This window comes from Pongo abelii, chromosome 1, assembly GCF_028885655.2.
Source record: "Pongo abelii isolate AG06213 chromosome 1, NHGRI_mPonAbe1-v2.0_pri, whole genome shotgun sequence".
NCBI lineage: Eukaryota > Metazoa > Chordata > Mammalia > Primates > Hominidae > Pongo > Pongo abelii.
The window spans coordinates 2556376-2575999 of NC_071985.2; the positions used below are offsets into that span (position 1 = coordinate 2556376).

Consider the following 19624-nt stretch of genomic DNA (forward strand, 5'->3'; position numbering starts at 1 on the left):
TGGCTTATCTGGTGAATCATCAGAACCTGAAACTGGATTTGTTGTTAGGGTTTGTAGACAAAGTGAAACTAAAAGCGTCTGCACAAAACAAACAAAAGCCCCTTTTATCTCTTTCCTAGGCAGCAGGAATTATTCTACATCCTCCTGGCATATTTGGCATATAACCCCATGAGTATTCCCAGGCAGTGACGTTTCTGGGCCATATTCCCATATTTGTGGGCGTGGGTGTCTGGTAGGGGCATCGTTGTTTCTTTCAAAGTCAGTATTTGTGACCCATCAGGATATAGTAGACAGAACTCCAGCTCACCGCTGGCATAAATCTCCAAGCAAGGGAGGTGGTCTCAAGGGATCAAACTGAGACAAAGGAGTCAGGGCCCCAACTACTAGTGTCACCTGGGCCTGACCACCACTTTTCATAACAAGAAATGACACCCTCCTCCTGGGGCTGCCCCAAAGCCCAGGAGCTTGGCAGTGTCACATGCAGGACGGTGCTCTCAGGAAACATTTTGGACAAGCTGCTGAAGTGCCTGATGAACATGGCTCTTGTCAGGAAATAAATTTGCATCCGGAGGAAGCCTCTTCTTCAGAAGAAGCCTCCCCAGTCACCTCTGCCCTCTCTGATGACATGAGTCCTCCCAGGTGACCTCAGCCCTCCAGGAGATGTCCTTCCATGGTGACTCTGGATCTTGGAGGAGGTGGGCTACTGCAGGGACCTGAGCCACGCTGCTGCCTTGTTTCTCCTTATGGGCCTGGGGAGGATGCATTCTGGGCACTGGCCCAGCTGTTGGCTGGTGAGAGGCACTCCCAGCAGGGTAGGTGAACAGCTGCCCCCCGACCTCATGCAGCCAGACCCGGGGACGGCCACCCTAGCCAGATGATCTCGACTTTCAGCAAAGGTACCTTCCTTGTGTCGCCAGCTTGTTGGGAACCTTTAGGATGTCTCTGCTGAAGGTCCCACAGGAGACCAGGGATGAACGGGGACCCCCAGACCCCGAGTCAGATGCCTTTCATCCCCATCAGCAGAGGGCCTCTCATCCTCACCGTGGCTGCCCTCTGTGTCCTGGAGCCACGCTCTCCAGCTCGAATTCTATGCAGCTGACTCTCCCCTCCCTCAGAGTCCTCCTGGCCTCCAGCTGGCCGGGCTCCAGCTGCCCTTGGTCCCCACAGGTGGGCTGACAAAGCCCAGAGGGCAGCATCTCCCCATCCTGTGTCCCCTGGTCTGACCCCACTTCCAGGAGACAACCAGGGAGCCCAGCACCCACCCTGTTCTTTCCACTCTCTGTCATGGCCTCAAAGTCAGGCTTGCCCTCCCGGCACCCTGGCCCAGGAGGCCTCCCGGAGCACCTCCAGCCAGGCTCCAGGGGATGTTCCCACCCCTTCTCCCCAGGACCAAGACCACATGGGGGAGTCATCAGATGGGAGGGTGGGAGGCCTCGGGGTTCGGGGGCCTCTGCAGCTGCCCAGTTCTTCCAGCAGACAGCTCCACATCTTGGGAGCAGGCTCTGATTTCATGATGGGCTGGGGGCGTCTCAGGATTCTACAGCCCAAATAGCACAAAGGTCCAAGGGGCTCCAAGACCACCAGGAACACGTGGTACCCACATCATACCCTAAGACCACGAGGCACCCTGTGAGTTTATGGTCCCCTCGGCTCTTTCCCAGAGGCCCTGCATCCCATAGGGCTGGCAGAGTGGGGGGCTAGAGACCCCCGTGGGGCTGATGAGAGGCTGAGTCCCAGCCAGGGCCTGACCCGGGATGTGGGGTTCTCCATGCGTTTGGAGTTGGGTTTCCTTTCCCGCCCTGGAGGAGACAGAGGCACAGGCACTGGGGCCCAGCTCCCGCAGAGCAAGGCTAAGGGCAGTGTGTCCACCGGGAGCGCGGGAAGGGGAAGGTGTTGTGTGGAGCCCTGGACACCTTCCTCTGTTCTGCACTTGAGGAAGGGTCTTCAGAGGACCCTGGAAGAAGGAGGTTTGGGTTTTAGAGTAGCCCAGGGGGCCCTGAGCACTTCTGTTCCTCCCATCACGACAAGGAAGGGCCATGTGCGCAGGGTTCCTCATTAGGCTGGCTGCTCCAGAGCTTGATGGATGGGGTAAGGAGGCCCAGGGAGACCCTGGCTCAGGGACCTTCCTTGCCCTGCAGTGCCCTGCTCCCTGAGCCCAGGGGGCCGGCTCACCCCCAGCCCACAGGAGGCACAGATGGGGCCCTGTAGGACACACAAGCAAGGCCCCATGCCCAAGAGGGGTCATCCCACGGCAGAGGTTGGGGCTCAGGCCCAGCCTCATGGGAAGACTGGGGCAGAACCCAACTTGGGAGAGCTCAGAAGCCTCAAGCCCTGGGGAGGCCCCTCTCTCCAGAAGCCATATCCCACTGAAATGAGTGCCCCCCATGAGGAGCTGCAAGACCCTGTCTGACCCAGCCTCCTGGAGGGGTCAGATGACCCTCATGGGGAGGGTCACTGACTCTGGGGACTGAAGTCCCAATGGGCCCAGCTCAAGCCACCAGCCCCCAGCCTTGAAAGGCCAGGTCCTCCTGTGCCTGCTGTCCCCATAGATCTCTCTCAGGCTCAACCTGCACCTGTGGGACGTGTATTTGGTAGAAGGGGAACAGGTGTTGACGCCGATGGCATGCACTGCCTTTAAGGTTCAGAGGAGTAAGTCCACGTGTGCCCAGTGGGTCCTGGGGAGCACTGGGGTCAGACTCTGACTGGCCCGAGGGCAGCTTCCTCACACTGTCCCCATGATCCTCTGCTCTGGCCCAGGGGGTGGTCTGGCTGGGTGGGCTGGGCAGGGCACAGGGACACCAAGCCCACCTCCCACATGTTCCAGATGAAAGTCAGGAGTGTGGTGAGCACTTCCCTGCCCAGGCCACCCCTAGCCACAGCCTCCTATGCACATCTGGACCCCTGGGGTGGCTACAAAAGGATCCGGCACCGCCCAGTGGGAGACGGTTGAGGTGGCAATGAGGTATGGGCTCTGACCCTCCCAGGGAACTCTCCTGGCCTGATGTCCACCCTATCCCTAGAGGGCCTCATGAAGACATCCAGGTCTGGCCCATGGGCACGTTTTTGGGGCCGGTTCTCCCATACCTAGGCCCTGGATGAAGACGCAGCTCTCGGGCACCCTCGGGCCTCTACGAGGAAACTAACAAGGAAGCATGGGGACCCGCCACCCCCAGATGGGCTTCCATACCAGGTCCCCTCCTGAGTCACCCTCTGGGGCAGTCAATAGTGGGGGAGCGCCCGGGACCCCCAAGCCTACTACCTGGGCCTTCCTCTTGTGCCTTTTCTCCCTCTTTTTCCTCCTGGACTCTAAGAAAGACATAGGCCCCCCGGTCCTCAGGGCAGGTGCTCAGTGCGTGTGTACTGGACATGCTGTGCACGCAGGAGGGGGATGTGGGCAAGACCTCGCCAACAAGCCCCCTCCCACTTTCCACACTGTCCTGCCCCCCCCCAAACAGGGCCCTTAACGGCACTGGAGGAGCCAGACTCATTTGTGGGACCCCCCATCCCTCCCTGCAAGCACTGACAGCCTCAGAGAGCAGCACAGGCCCCTCACTCCTGAACAGCCCTCCAAGGGTGCCAGGACAACAAGCCTTGAGCCAGGGAGACAAGGGAATCGGTGTCCCTGACCCCCAGGGCATTCAGGGCAAGGGCACAGGTGGGACCCCTGGCCCAGAGCCAGAGCCAACAGTTCAGCCAGGTGTGGGAACGGTCAGTCCTAGCATGGACCAGGCAGCCCAGGAGGGCAGAGGGGGCCCCATATCTGGGCCCTCTTCCCCACTGTAGAGACAGGTCCCCATGTGAGGTAGCAAGGGGGCTGGGTGACAGCCAAGGCCCCTCCCACCTGAGTTCTGACTGGGATCATATACCAGGCCCAACAGCCCTGGGATGAGGGCATGGGGCAGGAAGCCCCCAGCCAGCCTGAACCCTAGGGGGCAGTCCCAGGAGCCACCTGCTGTGCCCTGACAGCTTCCCTACCCCAGGTGACACACACCCCTCCCTCTGGGATCAGCAGCCTGGAGGTGTGTCCTCAGTGTCAGACCCCAGGGGCCACCGAGAGACCCCGAGGATTCCAGAGACCCAGGCAGGTGGGGCCCGGCCCAGAAAGGACTCTTTGGGTCCACTGGAGGTGCTGTCTGATCACGTGTGTTTTTCTTTCAGCCAAACCCAAGCAAGGGTCCTCAGCAGCCAGGGCTGTGCTGGCTTCACGTGGCAGGAAGGCCCTCTGCAAGGGGGATGGGCAGGCGCCCCCCAGCCCACCAGCCTGGTTCCAGCGGCCCATTTGGTCTGCTTCCCCACCATGGGTTCCTTGTCCTGTCACACCTGTCCTGGTGGGGCTTCCATGTGGCCAAGGCCCAGGGGCGTGAGGGGGCTTTTGGGGAGCCCAGGGCAGCAGGCCATTCTCTGGGGGACCCAGGACTTATGGTGTGCCCAGCCTGGCCTCGGCTCAGGGAGGACCTCGGGGTTCCTGGAGGTACCTGCAGCGGAACTCCATGTCCCGACTCCCTATGGATCAGGCCATTATAATTTCATTATAATTTCCCTTGGTTCCATTATAATTTCAAACAGAGATGCTGAGTTCGTGTCCCTTCTGAATGTGTCCTGGACAGCCCTGGGACCATGGGGCAGGCTTAGCCCAGGAAGCCCATGGGGACCACGATATCAAGCCCTGACCAGGCCCATCAGGACTAAGCGGGAAGTTGGGAGATGCCCCCACTGCAGCATGGGCACCTGCATCTGGCCCCCTTGGTGGCCAGTGACTGGCATGCCTGGAAGGAGCCAGGATGGCACCCCACCAGCTGCCCCACAGCCCCGGACACCTTGGAAAATGCTGTTCAGTGAGGAAGCCGGTCCCGTCAAGGCCATGAGAGACAAAGGTGAGCATGGCATCCCCGCAGCCCAGCCAGTCAGCAACATGCCCTGGGGCCTCAGTCCCAACCTGTGGGACAGTGTCTCCCTCCCAGGGCACAATTCCCAGGCCAAGAGGGGCCTGGCCTAGACCCCAGCCCTGGGAAGAGCGGGGAACCAGGGGTGTGGTGGGCTCCCAGCTGCAGTCAGCATGGCCATGCAGGGGGCGCCGGCACTTCGGAGCTCTGCACTGTCACAGTTCACCTCGCAGAGGCCGGCGAGATCCCGAAGCCTCGCAGCAACTGCTGCAGCCACAGCAGGCACCACCACCACGTGCCTTCCAGCCACCAGTGCAGGCTTTCCCGACAGCAGGGTGCCCTGCAGCCCTCGCCTCGGCGGCTCAGACACTGAAGGTATCCGTGGTTCATGTTTCCAGTGCTCCCACCAAAGAGAATCACTATGGAGGATGCTCTTGGTCCTGAGGTGTGCAAAACAGCACGCCCTGTGGATGGAGCCGGCTTCCTTCCCGGCCACCGTGCTTGCTGGATGCGCCCACGGAGCAGTGGCCTTGAGACGGGCATGGGGACGGAAGAGGCTCAGCATCCTGCACGTGCCCTTACCGAGGCTCACCAGGCCGACACCACTGCTGAGCGCCCCTCTGTGGACGAGACACTTGCACCCAATCCCTGGGTTGGCACCATTTCCCAGGAGGACCAGCGGGGCACCTGCTGGCAGGCTAATCACACTGCGGAGGGGGCTGATAATTGGCTTTCACTGCACTGAGCCACAATGTGGACGTGGACTTGCCGGCCCTGCAGTGCACACAGCACTGCTTCTGACCAGGACACCCCATTCACAGCTGGGGATGTGCAGCATTGCACTCCCACCTCGGGGCCTCGGTTCTGCCACCTCGACTTGGAATGTTCTCAGCTCCCTCCAGGCTTCTAGAAGCATCTGGGACACAGCTCATGGCTGGATAAGCACCCGAGGACCCACAACCCAAACAAGCTTCCCATCCTCATTTTATTTTTTGTCAAACTTATGAAAATTTATTAAGATATGACTTACATCCCTGGTAAGTGCACAGCTCAAAAGATATTCACAGATGGAACACACCAGCCCCTAGATCACAAAGCCAACCATGCCCAGCTCCTCCCAGCACCCCCAGCCCTGAAACCAGTGCTCTGACTTCTGACGGCACCACGAGCCTGCCTTTTGTACTTTACACTCATGAAAGCATAACACCTTCATGTTTTAAAATCAATGTTTACTTTTGAAATGACTTTAGGTACACAGAAAAATTGAAAGGCACTATAGTGTACTCCTACACCTTCCATCCAGCTGCCCTTAATAATGACATTTTGCATTACCACGGCACATTTGTCCAAACTAAGAAATTTAGGCCGGGTGGGCTGGGCGCGGTGGCTCCCGCCTGTAATCCCAGCAGTTTGGGAGGCCGAGGCGGGCGGATCACAAGGTTAGATCGAGACCATCCTGGCTAACACGGTGAAACCTCGTCTCTACTAAAAATACAAAAATTAGCCGGGCATGGTGGCAGGCGCCTGTAGTCCCAGCTACTCAAGAGGCTGAGGCAGGAGAATCGCTTGAACTCGGGAGGCAGAGGTTGCAGTGAACCAAGATCATGCCACTGCATTCCAGCCTGGGCGAGAGTGAGACTCCGTCTCAAAAAAACAAAACAAAACAATAAAAACCTCCCAAAAACAAAAAAGAAAATTAGTCTGGGTGTGGTGGCTCACACCTGTAATCCCAGCAATTCGAGAGGTCGAGGCAGGAGGTTCAGGTTCACTTGAGGCCAGGAGTTTGCGACTAGCCTGGGCAACATAGGTAGACTGTCTCTGGAGGAAAGTAAAAAAAATTAGCCAGGCATGGTGGCGTGTGCCTATAGTCCCACCTAGTCAGGAGGCCCAGGCGGGAGGATTGCACATACCTGTAGTCCCAGCTACTCGGGAGACTGAGGCAGGAGAATCGCTTGAAGCCTGAGGTTGGAGGTTGCAGTGAGCCGAGATCTCGCCACTGAACTCCAGCGTGGGCCACACAGCAAGACTCCGTCCTAGAACAAAAAAAAGTTACGATGCAAAGTACTAGTTGTGATGTCATGATGCTTGCAACTTTGAAATAGTTTAACGACAATACGTGCATACATAGCTACAGGTGGGGAGAGAGCAACGAGCAGAAATGGCAAAGTTCTGGGTTGTCTGATTTAGGTGGAGGTATATAGGTGTTCACTGCACTGTTTTCAACTGTTCCGTATGCGTTAAAATTATCGTAATACAATGTTACAGGAGAAAAAAAACCCCGCCTTTCTTCTGCGCAGTCGCCATGGGCACGAGCCGCACGCGGAGCCTTACGACTATCTTCGCGTCCCACACACTCCGCTCCAGCCGTCCCTCCAGACTCCATCTGCGCATGCTCATGCCCCATCGTGCCCGCCCCGCCCCTCGGGCGTACGTGTGCGCGCAGGGCGCAGGCGCGCGGGTCCCGGCAGCCCGTGAGACGCCCGCTGCTGGACGCGGGTAGCCGTCTGAGGTGCCGGAGCTGCGGGAGGATGGAGCCGCTGAAGGTGGAAAAGTTCGCAACCGCCAACAGGGGAAACGGGCTGCGCGCCGTGACCCCGCTGCGCCCCGGAGAGCTGCTCTTCCGCTCGGATCCCTTGGCGTACACGGTGTGCAAGGGGAGTCGTGGCGTTGTCTGCGACCGCTGCCTCCTCGGGTGCGTATGGAGCGCCCTCGCCCACCTGAGTCGCGAGCTGTGTGGGGTGCTGGGGGCGTCGGGCGGGCGGCAGCCGCGGGACTCCTGCTGGATGGGGCTGCACAGGCAGCTTGGCGGTGCTGCCCCTGACGCGCGTGTGCCCGGGGGCGGGTCGCGGCTGACAGGCCCCGCCCGGACACCCCCGTAGGTTGCGGGGTTGGGGAGGGGGCCCAGGCTCAGCCACTGCCCCCGACCCTGGGTTACGGTGGAAATGGGAAAGCCATTGGGCAGACTTAAGGGGGAAGCGTTGTGCCGGGGGTAATTTGCTGGGAAACGAAAAGTCTGTGTCCTGGACAAGCTTCATTGGTGCGGCTGTGGAAATCACAAGTGGCGGGCGTGGGGGTGGGTGGGAGCTGGGATGTGTATAAATCAGGCTTCCCTGCAGAGGCCCCGCCGGTAAAGCATCAGGCTTGCAGGAGGTGGCGGAATCTTGATGTTTACAGTGCACCTCTGTGGTCTGGGTTCTGTGTGGCCTGGGGATACGAAGATGAACGGGACCTCCTCAAGGAGCTGATCAAGTGAGGGAGATAATTACAGTGTACCAGAAGGGCTGAAATAGAGGGGCAATTAATGTGCTGTGGGAGCATCAGACACGGGTCCCCCGTGTGCTGTGCCATTTAATAGCTGTGCAGGCATGTCTAACTCTTAACCACCTTTCTAGATGCAGGGATTCACATGAAGGTGTTTTGGAAGCCTGGACGCGCTGTGCCGATGTAAAGTGCTATGTGAAAGCAATTTATGGAAATGTGTAACATACATGAATAGTCATAGGAATTGCAGTCAGTCAACAAATATTATTGAGCTTCTGTGTGCGAGGAAGAAGAGTTCTGTTTTGAGATGAGTGCGATGATTTTGTGCATGGCCGCTTTTCAGACCTGTCAGTCTGTGATTTAGGTGGGTGGGGGTGGGACGGTAAGTGCAAAACTCGTATCTGTAATTTGACCATTGTTCTTACTTTGTTCTCATTTGATTCATAGTTCAGGAATATGACTTTGCATTTTAAAGCCACCAAATAATTTGTCTGTTGCTTTCTGAAGTAATGATAACAGCGAAAACATCTGTTCGGGAGAGAGCAGCATCTTGAAGTTTTTGTAAACTGTGTGGTTGAAAACAATTCGTTCCTTTCAAGATAGTTCTTGGAACAGAAAAGTTTTGGAATGAATAAATGGTGACAAATTGGCAATTGAATCATTAGAGCTGAACTTGAGTCTTGTGACACGGAATTGTGCATTTCCAAAATAAACTACACAAACCCTTTGTGGGTGGGATGCTTGTTGATTTACCATACTATTTCATTAGTCTCGTTCATTTTTCCTGTTTGCAGTAACTGTGGGGATTTAAGCAAAAAAGGAATTTCATGAAAGGGTTTTGGGGGAGTTCTCAGTGTTGCTTTAAAGTCTGCCAAGACTTGACTGGACATGGGCTGAAACCAAGTTAGGATTGCACTGCAAAAGTAGTTGGGGCTGGGGTCTGGGGAGTGTATCACTTCTGTCGCCTGATAATATTGGATTCTGCAGTAGGTACCACGAACACCATAGACACTAGACCCTGGTGCTGCTGCTGCTGCTGCTCTTTGGGAAACTGGCTGTTGCTGGAGAGTTATTCTCTCAACCATTCTTCTTTGTGATACTAGCTTTTATTCAAAGTCCTCAGTGAGTGTCTTGGATTGGCTAAACTTAGGTCACTGCCTGCACCCCTAGCTGCAAGGGAGGTTGAGACGGTATTTAGCCTTTTTGGCTTTTAAGATAGAAACCAGGCTCATTCTACTTCCCATCGATAGTTATCCAGTGGGGAAATCAGCAAACATAAACATAGAAAAAGGGATATAAGTAAATGCTAAGCATCTGAACAAAACAAGCTAAACAGATTCTTCATAATGACTGACAAATACTTATTAGTATTTTACACAGACACAAAATATTTGCACTTATTTTGGATTGCCAGGATACACAGTTCACTTGTGTTGTGGTAGTAGTTGCTCTGTTTGAACACTCCCATTTTAGTGGTTATAGTGTTCCAAAGAGCCTGGTTGGGAATCACTGCAACCTGAAAATAGTGTTAGGGGAAATGTTAGCGCATTGTTTGATGCAGTTTTCTGCCACTGTTGAATGCCTGTCCTTGAGGGACAAGTTTCTGTATTACTTATCATCTTGTAAGTAAAATTTGTTTCTCTTTATTCACTGTCCATTGTGAAGTCTTTGAGAATAGTGCATCTTTCAATTTTTGTAGCCCCAGTGTCTAACACATAGTAAGCCCTTAGTTTTAGTATGAATGTCTGGCAGAATTTTCCTCCTAACTGTCCCTGTCCTTCTGCTGCCTTCCATCTGAATTAAGTATGGAATGAAAATGTCAGTTTTTAGCAATTAACAGTTACACGGGAAAGGAAAATCAAAATAGAATTAAAAAAACAGATATTGGTGATAATTACAGTCATGCACTGCATAATGACATTTTGGTCAGCAAAAGACCAGATACATGACAGTGGCCCTGTATGATTATATCATTTTTTAACTGTACTTTTCCTGTGTTTAGATACATTTAGATACACAAATACTTACCATTGTCTTACAGTTACCTGCAGTATTCAGTACAGTAGCATGCGGTGCAGGTTTATAGCCTCAGAGCAGTAGGCAGTACAGACAATACCTGCTAGCCTAGGTGGGTAGCAGGCTGTATGTACAGTCTAGGTTTGTGCGAGGATACACCATGATATTCCCACAACAATGACATCACCTAATGATGTCCTTAAGGGATGCACAACTCTACTTCCTTAGGCTCCAGAAATAATGGTTACCAAGTTTTACATGATTTCCTTTGCTCTAGAGTTGTTTTGATTAGTAGCTTTAGTTCTGTATACTTGTTTTTGTTAATGGAGAAAGGTGAACCTGCTTCATAGCTTATCTTACCTTTTTCCTCTCATTAAGGAATGGCTTCTGGTTTTTCATGTTGTGCCTGGAAAAGAAAATGAAGTATGTAAGTTGTAGAAAGGGTAAATGGCAATGAAATTATAAGCTGAAATCACTTTTTTTTTTTTTTTTTTAAGATGGAGTTTTGCTCTTGTTGCCCAGGCTGGAGTGCAATGGTGTGATGTTGGCTTACTGCAACCTCCGCCTCCCAGGTTCAAGCGATTCTCCTGCCTCAGCCTCCTTAATAGCTGGAATTACAGACCACGCCTGGCCAATTTTTGTATTTTTAGTAGAGATGGAGTTTCACCATGTTAGTCAGGCTGGTCTCAAACTCCTGACCTCAGGTGATCTACCCGCCTCAGCCTCGCTAAGTGCTGGGATTACAGGCGTGAGCCGCTGTCCCTGGCCTGAAATCACTTATATTGTCCTTCTGCTGTTGCATGCATTTTTAATTTGATGGAGGTAGAACAGGTTGGTTGACAATTGGGTATGAGTTATGTGTATTTCCTGTTTGCTTTGGTCAGTGCAGTGCATAAAACTCCATTGTTATGATTGTGTTTGTAAACCTTCTCGCTCCCTAGTGTAGTGCTCTAAGTCTAATATTTTTTATATCCCCAGGGCCTACCACATGGGAGATGTTAATTATTCAAGGATTAATATTTTGGGGAACTTGAAGTCGCTGTATGTTTGTCTTTGGTTTTCTCAAGTTCCAAGTTGCCTGCAGCTTCCATATCAAGAGTTACTTCTGGCAAACTCTAATGATAGTTTCTTCTGTAGGGTGAAGAGAATAGCTCATCCGGCATTAAGGCTGAGAATGAGGCTTAGTGCCTCCTGGGAGGAAGGAGGATGACTTGGAAGTAGACGTGTCATCCCTTTCAGTCCTGGTGGATTGTGGGAAGCGGGGGGACAGAGGTAGGGAAAACAGATTGTGAGAAATATGTGTTCTGATCTTTCTTGGCTGGCTAAAGTTCTAGGGTTAGGGTGGGGATGTTAAATGGGTTGAGGGGACAGTCAACAGTAGAAGGCCTTTCGCTCTGTTCCTTATGTGGAATCTTGAGAGGAGATGTTATGCAGGTTAGTGATAGGCCAACACGGGCCTATAGCACAGCAGTGGTAGAAAGAAGTGGCTAGATGGTTGAGTTTGTGGTAGCAGGGGATTCTGAAATGCTCTCATACCACTGTGAAGGAGGTGGAGGAGCTTATTGGCCTGGTGGAACAGCTGGCATCATGACAAAAGACTGTGTGACTATAGACTGAAGGTCAGGATCACAGACTCCAGGGATGACAGCCAGCATGACATCCTAAAAGATGAGATGGGACCAGTTCAGCCATAGGACCTGATTACCTCCTTGCAGCAGAGACCAGTGAGGATCCAGAGAAACAACACAGATCCAAGGTCTTCTTGCTACTATTCTAGGATGTCCGATAAGACCTTGGAGGGAAATCTACCCGAAAGCAACCATTTAAACCAGCCCGGGTAAGGAGTTAAACAAAGTCTGAGTATTAACTGGTAGAGATTGAGATATTGTTTGACAAGTTTTAAATTTCCTGGATATTTATTAGAGTAGATATTCATGAGGAATATTAGATTAATTATGGAAAAAATGGTGCATGTTCAGGAGACAGATTAGATCAGTTATAGAAAATAAAGCAGGCTGGGCATGGTGGCTCATGCCTGTAGTCCCAGCACTTTGGGAGGTCGAGGCAGGTGGATCGCTTGAGCCCATAAGTTCAAGATGAGCCTGTGCAACATGGCAAAACCCTGTCTCTACTAAAAATACAAATAATTACCTGGGTGCATGCCTGTAGTCCCAGCTACTCAGAAGGCTGAGGTGGGAGAATCAATTGAGCCCAGGAGGTGGAGGTTGCAGTGAGTGGTGATCATGCCACTGCACTCCAGCCTGGGTGACAGAGTGAGACCCTGTCTCAAAAAAAAAAAAAAAAAAAAAAAAATGGCAGCTGCATTTGAGTTGCAGTGTGAGTAAATGTGACCAGGCAATAAAGGGTAATAACTCACTGCATTTGGTGAGATGATGGAATCTCTCTTGGCCAAGGACTGAACCTGGGGTGGAGATGGAAGGGAACATGTTCATATATGAGGGTAAGAAGAAGAGGTGCCAGAAAAGGCAACAGCAGTGGTGATTGAAAAGTTTAAGGACCGCTAGGGAAGTGGTTGCTAAGTGACTCAGCCTTAGGAGAGATTGGAAATAGTCTTCTAGGAGAGAAGCACAAATTGCCTTGTGAAATGTAGGATTGTTGAAAAGTGCTGAGGGTCTACTTTAAACTTGTGTTTATTTATTTAAAGTGGGAACAGTTAGTTGGGTCATGTTTCCTTCCTCTCCCAATTGCCAGCTGCTTGGCTATGAGAACTGGATTTACCCAGGATTGCTAGGTTAGCATGATGGACGGAGAGAGGGGACGGGAAGTTGAAGTTGTAGGCAAGGGAGGGTGTAATTGTGGATCATGGTTTCTCAGGTAGGGAATGAGGTCGTAAGGAAGGTGATGGCCAGTGAAATGTGGCCGAATCGATGGATTAGAGGTCCTCATGTGGTCAGAGAAATGGTGAGTGGTCAGATAATGGGTTGACTTGATATGTACATGCTTAGAAGTAGTGTGTGTCTTGATACAACAAGGTACGGGGTGTGGCAGAACGTGGCCAAGGTAGGGAGTAAGAAAAGATTTTTGGTCAGGAAACCCAAAGGCTGAGGTGTTAGTTGAATTATCTAAATACATGAAGTTACTAAGAATGTTAGACATTGGAATGAATAGTTTCAGCAAAGGCAGAATTCTCACATTGGCTACAATAACCCAAGGTTTAAGGGTCAGTAGAGTAGAAGAGGCTAGTGGAGACAGGGAAGGTCTTACCTCTGTGAAAATAATGTAAAAAGACATTACTGGGTTTACGGCTGATTTTATGAAATATGGTTAGCACCAGGCATAAGTGAATTGCTGCAGTGTTACAGACTCTTCATTGGAGGTCCTGAAGGTCAAGCGACTAGCAAAATCATTTCAAAGAGCAGAACCTTGAACGATGGCTTGAAGTAGGATTTGCAACTTCCTGGGCAGTGGCTAATGGGTCTAGGATTTGAAATAAAATAAGGTGGAAGAATTGATAATAATGTGGTTTGGGAAAGGACTTTATGGATGTGACTACAGTTTTCTTTTTAAGTGGGAATCATAATTCCTGTTTCTTCTGCTGCTTCCTTTTCTTCTGTAAGGAGGTTTGGGAAAGGGCTTTATGGCTGAGCCCTGGTGAAAACATTTGGTCCATGTGAGTGCCACAGCACAGGGCGTTCTTAGTCAGACAGGATGACCTGCTTTGTGGATAGCAGTAAGTTGTTCTTCAGACAGCCTGGTGCTTGCTCAAAAGGCTCAAGAACAGAGCAACCATGGGGACAGGGATAGAGGCTGGTGCCTGGAACTCAACAATACAGACTTCCCCTCATGATAGCCATGTGGCTTCTGCTGGTACAGAGTGCCCAGTTTGCTGCCAGTAGTAACTGGTCCTGATTCCCCAAATGGCAACACATCTTCAGGACCAGCCAGCCACCTCATGTCAGGTTTTTATGGTAGAACTTTTTGTCATGGAGGGGTCAGTTGGAATATCAATTTTTTTTTCCTGCACTTGGATTTGTCTTCCCTGTGTGTAATACCATCTCTAAGATCCACTGAGAATCTTCGATAGAGCTGTGATATTCCCCACAAGGTTGCCTCTGACCTTCCCAGAAAGAATTGGAGCAATGGGCTAATGCTTGTGGTTTTGACTGTTTATGTTTGCCGATTTCCTCATTGGATGACTATTGGTAGGATGTAGAGTGAGTCTGCCTTCTATCAAAAAAGCCAAAAAGGCTAAATACCTTCTCAACCTCCCTTGCAGCTAGGGTGCAGGCAGTGACCTAAGTTCAGTCAATCTAAGATGCTCTCTGAGGACTTTGAATAAAAGCCAGTATCACAAAGAAGAATGGTTGAGAGAATAACTCTCCAGCAACAACCAGTTTCCCAAGGAGCAGCAGCAGCAGCAGGGCCCAGTGTCTGTGGTGCTGGTGGTACGTACTGCAGAATCCAGCATTATCAGGCAACAGAAGTGATATGGTCCCCAGCCCCAGCCCCTGCTCTTAACATACTCTGGCATTTAAGGCAGCTGGTGTTATAGACCAGTGGTTCTCAGACCTTTTAGTCTCAGGACCCCTTTATCCTTTTACCAATTATCAAAATGGATTTGATAGGGATTTAAAAAATGTTATTGAGAGGGCCGATGATGTTTTGTTTATGTGGGTTTTATCTATTTATATTTATTGCATAAAAATTAAAACTAAGTTTTGAAAATACCTATTTAAACATAAATTTAAGGCTGAGCGTGGTGGCTCATGCCTGTAATTCCAGCACTTTGGGAAGCCGAGGCGGGCAGATCACATGAGCCCAGGAGTTTGAGACCAGCCTGGCCAACATAGCGAAACCCCGTCTCTACTAAAAATACAAAAATTAGCCAGATGTGGTGGTGCATGCCTGTAATCCAGCTACTTTGGAGGCTGAGGCAGGAGAATCGCTTGCACCTGGGAGGTGGAGGTTGCAGTGAGCTGAGACTGTGCCACTGCGCTGCAGCCTGGGTGACACAGTGAGACCCTGCCTCCAAAAAATACCCAAAAACAACAACAACAACAACAAAAATATATGTGTGTGTGTATATATTTGATGGTTTGTTTCCTTAAAAAATTGTTACATATTTGTAAATTTATTACGTTGTAACAATTTTTTAAGGAATCAAAGTATATTTTCTTTTTTTGAGATAGAGTCTCGCTTTGTTGCCCAGGCTGGAGTGCAGTGGTACAATCTCCGCTCACTGCAACCTCTGCCTCCTGGGTTCAAGCGATTCTCCTGCCTCAGTCCCCCGAGTAGCTGGGACTATAGGCCCGTGTGTATTTTTTAAAACAACGAAAATTTAATGAGAATTGCATTGCTTTACACTTTTTTCATGTCTTTCTGAAGTCTGGCTTAATCAAGTGGTGGCTTACACCTGTAATCCCAGTGCTTTGTTAGGACGAGCTGGGAGGATCATTTGAGGCCAGGAGCTCACAAGCACCTTGGGCAACATAGGGAAACTTCATCTTGTTTAAAAAAAAAAAAACAAAAAATTACCGGGTGGGATGGTGTGCACCCTTGTAATCACAGTTACTTGGGAGGCTGAGGTGGGAGGATCACTTGAGCCTAGGAGGTCAAGGCTGCAGTGAGCCGTGATCGTGCCACTGGACTCCAGCCTGGGGGGTGTAAGCATTCAGACCGTAGCGCCTGGTTCATCTTATTTTTTTTGTTTTTAAGATAAGCAAGTATATATGTGTGTTCTTATTTTCCATTCTTATTTTTACACTTGCTTCTTTAACTTAGTGTCTACTGGAAATCACTCTATTATCAGTTCATGGAGATCTTCCTTATTTTTTATAGCTCCATAATACTCAATTTTATGTATCCACTGTGTTTTCTAATTTCCTATATGTGGATATTTAGGCAATTTCCAGTATTTTGCAATTGTACATATTGCTCTAATGAATAACCTTGCATGTGTGTATTTTTGTATTGTTGCTGGTGTACCTTCAGGGTAGATTCCTCAAAATGGGATTTCTGGGTCAAGGTGTAAATACCTATGTGGGGTTGTACCATTTTGCATTCCCACTAATGATGTATGTGAGTACTTGTTTCCCTTAGCTTTGCAGCCTGAGCTTTTGAATTTTTGCTAAGGTGGTGGGTGAGAAGTGGGATCTTAGTATAGTTTCAATTTGCATTTAAATTGCATTATGGGTGAAGTTAAACATCTTTTCATGTGTTTAAAGGCCATATTTATATCTTTTTGTGATTCGTCTGTATTTATCTTTTGCTCATTTTTCTTGTTTTTTCCTTTTCTTTCTTTCTTTCTTTTTTTTTCCTCTAGAGACTGGGGTCTCCCTGTGTTACCCAGGCTGTAATGCAGTGGTTTGAGCATAGGTCACTGCAGCCTCGAATTCCTGGGCTCAAGTGATCCTCCCTCCTCAGCCTCCAGAATTTTCTGAGCAGTTGAGACCACAGGTGTGCAACATCATGCCCAGCTAATTAAAAAAAATTCTTTTTTTAGAGATGAGATCTCCCTAGGAGGCTATCCTCCCACTCACTTTGAGATTCTTTTGAGGGTTCTCTGATTTGATTTTATATTTAACTGTATATGCTACCATCTGTAGCACCTCGTAGATCAAGTTTCAGATGATTTTCCATTTCTATCTGGGAGTTCCCCATTATCTCTTAATCAGATGTGATGCTCCCTCTGGTGGACAATGGAGTGAAAAGCATACAAATATTTTTCAGAAAGGCAACTCATTTTTTAGCCACTAAAACACTGTCTCTGAGTGGTCTCCTTCATGAACCCCCTTTCCAAACTGTTGTTAGTCTCTGACATTTGCCGTTAACTCTTATTTTGAATTAGACCAAAACAGGGCAAACAAGTTAAATTTTGTTATAAATATCTATATAAAACTCACTAATGAAATTTACATGGTATAGTGGCTTATTGATGATGACCATGTTTTTCACAATAAGAGTCGAAACCTATGTTTGAAACTAGTAGTTCTACTTGGAGTTGGTATGATCTGGAGGGAAAATTGTGCTTGTTGATCTCAGAAGATTCTGTGTAAATGAGTTTTTCCCCTAGTTTTTGACATAATAATTACTTGTTAGTATAGAAAAAATAAAGGCCACTTGTGGGATAACCTTGTGTTTTATATGTCATTCTACTATTTGAAAAGTGAAAATGGACAGAGCCATTACTGTTGTTTAAATACAGTACAATCAAGAATATTTCCTTTTTAAAGTTCACTTGGTGCCAGTTTACTGTTTTACACATGACCTATTCATGTTTAGTTTTAAACATTTAAAAGCATTTATAACAGTAGGCTAATATTGATCTTTTTGTTTGTTTGTTTGAGACAGAGTCTCACTCTGTCACCCAGGCTGGAGTGCAGTGGTGTGATCCCGGCTTACTGCAGCCTCAACCTCCTGGCTGAAGTCATTCTCCTACCTCAGTCTTGAGTAGCTGGGACCACAGGCATGCACCACCATGCCCGGCTAATTTTTATATTTTTTGTAGAGATGGGGTTTCACCGTGTTGCCCAGCCTGGTCTTGAACTCCTGGGCTCAAGCAATTCACCTGCATCGGCCTCTGAAAGTGCTGGGACTACAGGCATGAGCTACCGCATCTGGCCAATACTGATTTTTAAAATTCATTACTTGGGTTGAGAATTATAATGTAAGGAAGTCCTCTTTTTGTTGTTGTTCTTATAGCATTTGCAGGAAAAATAAATAAGAGCAACCACAAGGGGATAAGATAGATTGATAGACTGGGCAGATTTGAATATATAAAAGTTAAAAACATCCTTATGTTAATGAACTATCTTATAATGAAAAAAATCAAGAAACTGGCCAGGCGTGGTGGCTCACGCTTGTAATCCCAGCACTTTGGGAGGCTGAGACGGGCAGATCACAAGGTCAAGAGATAGAGACCATCCTGGCCAACATGGTGAAATCCCATCTTTACTAAAAATACAAAATTAGCCGGGTGTGGTGGTGTGCGCCTGTAGTCCCAGCCACTTGGGAGGCTGAGGCGGGAGAGTCGCTTGAACCTGGGAGGCAGAGGTTGCAGGGAGTTGAGATCATGCCACTGCACTCCAGCCTGGCGACAGAGTGAGACTCCATATCCAAACAATAACAACAACAACAACAACAAATCAAGAAACTGAGGAAAATATTTCAACATATAAAGGAATATTATTATTATTATTATTTTTTGAGGTGAAGTCTCACTCTGTCACCCAGGCTGGAGTGCAGTGGCATGATCTGAGCTCACTGCAGGCTTCGCCTCCCAGGTTCAAGCAATTCTCCCATGTAAGCCGCCTACCTCCGCCCTCTGAGTAGCTGGGACCACAGATGCGTGCCACCACCCCCGGCTAATTTTTTTTTTTTTATTTGGTATTTTTGGTAGAGATGGGGTTTTGCCATTTACTCAGGCTGGTCTTGATCTCCTGAGCTCAAGTGATCCCCCTGCCTTGGCCTCCCAAAGTTCTGGGATTACAGGCGTGAGCCACTCGCATGGCCAAAAGGTGTATTTTGTAATATATAAAAATTGTTCATAAACTGCTAAGAGAAAGCAACTTACTTCTGAAGTAACTAACTAATTCTTGGGATTTTTTCCTCTTTGTGTCTGTCTTTGAACAGCTCTCATCTTTAGATTGCCTTTGAGAAATTCCCTTGTAACTCGTTGGTTCTCAACATTGGCTACACATTGAAAGCACTCGGGGAGATTTAAGAAATGCTGATGCATGGGTCCTGCCCTCAGAGATTCTCATTTAATTTGTCTGGAATGTGGCTGGAGCATAGACCTTTTTTTTTTTTTTTTTTTTTTTGAGACGGAGTCTCGCTCTGTCACCCAGGCTGGAGTGCAGTGGTGTGATCTCAGCTCACTGCAAGCTCCGCCTCCCGGGTTCACACCATTCTCCTGCCTCAGCCTCCCGAGTAGCTGGGACTACAGGCGTGCACCACCTCACCCGGCTAATTTTTTGTATTTTTAGTAGAGACGGGGTTTCACCGTGTTAGCCAGGATGGTCTCGATCTCCTGACCTCGTGATCCACCCGCCTCAGCCTCCCAAAGTGCTGGGATTACAGGTGTGAGCCACGGCGCCCGGCAGAGCATAGACATTTTTAATACTTCCCAGGTTATTATAGAGCGGTCTGGGTTGACAGCTGCTATCTTTCTTTTCCATCTTCACTGACTCCCTGCTTCTCTGTGTCTTTATATCCAAGGGCTAAGGTAAAATTGCCACAGCTGGGATTAGTCCAACTGCTTATAATATCTATAAATAATTCTGCATGTTCAATTTTAAACTGGACATTGACATTAGCATGTTCTGTTTACATTTAAATAATTGTCATAGGTAGGACAAACAGGAATTATGTTGAATTTTTAATTGGCATGGTTGTGATAGATGTTTCTCACAAATGAATTTGAGTATATAAAAATTTAATCCTTGTTAGCATTTTTTAGCTGCTGTGTTTACCTCTTGTTAGAAAGGAGATGTTAATTGGAAAGA

At 49.2% G+C, this 19624-nt stretch overlaps 1 protein-coding gene and 1 long non-coding RNA gene across 3 annotated transcripts in view; one reads left to right on the forward strand and one right to left on the reverse strand.

The window, feature by feature from the left end:
- Positions 1-3648: 3648 nt before the first annotated feature.
- On the reverse strand, positions 3649-7244 carry LOC129058159 (uncharacterized). The gene is made up of 3 exons (XR_008523063.1): positions 7008-7244; positions 6794-6916; positions 3649-6701 (listed from the first exon to the last, which is right to left on the reverse strand). It is a non-coding gene; the product is annotated as an uncharacterized LOC129058159 (long non-coding RNA).
- A 52-nt stretch (positions 7245-7296) lies between these two features.
- Positions 7297-19624, forward strand: part of SMYD3 (SET and MYND domain containing 3) — a 749014-nt gene continuing 736686 nt past the window's right edge. For both annotated transcript variants that reach the window (XM_024252046.3, XM_024252056.3), the window contains exon 1: positions 7297-7575. In XM_024252046.3, coding sequence (XP_024107814.1) covers positions 7412-7575 — 164 coding nt within the window. In that variant the 5' untranslated portion in view covers positions 7297-7411. The remainder of the gene's footprint in view (positions 7576-19624) is intronic.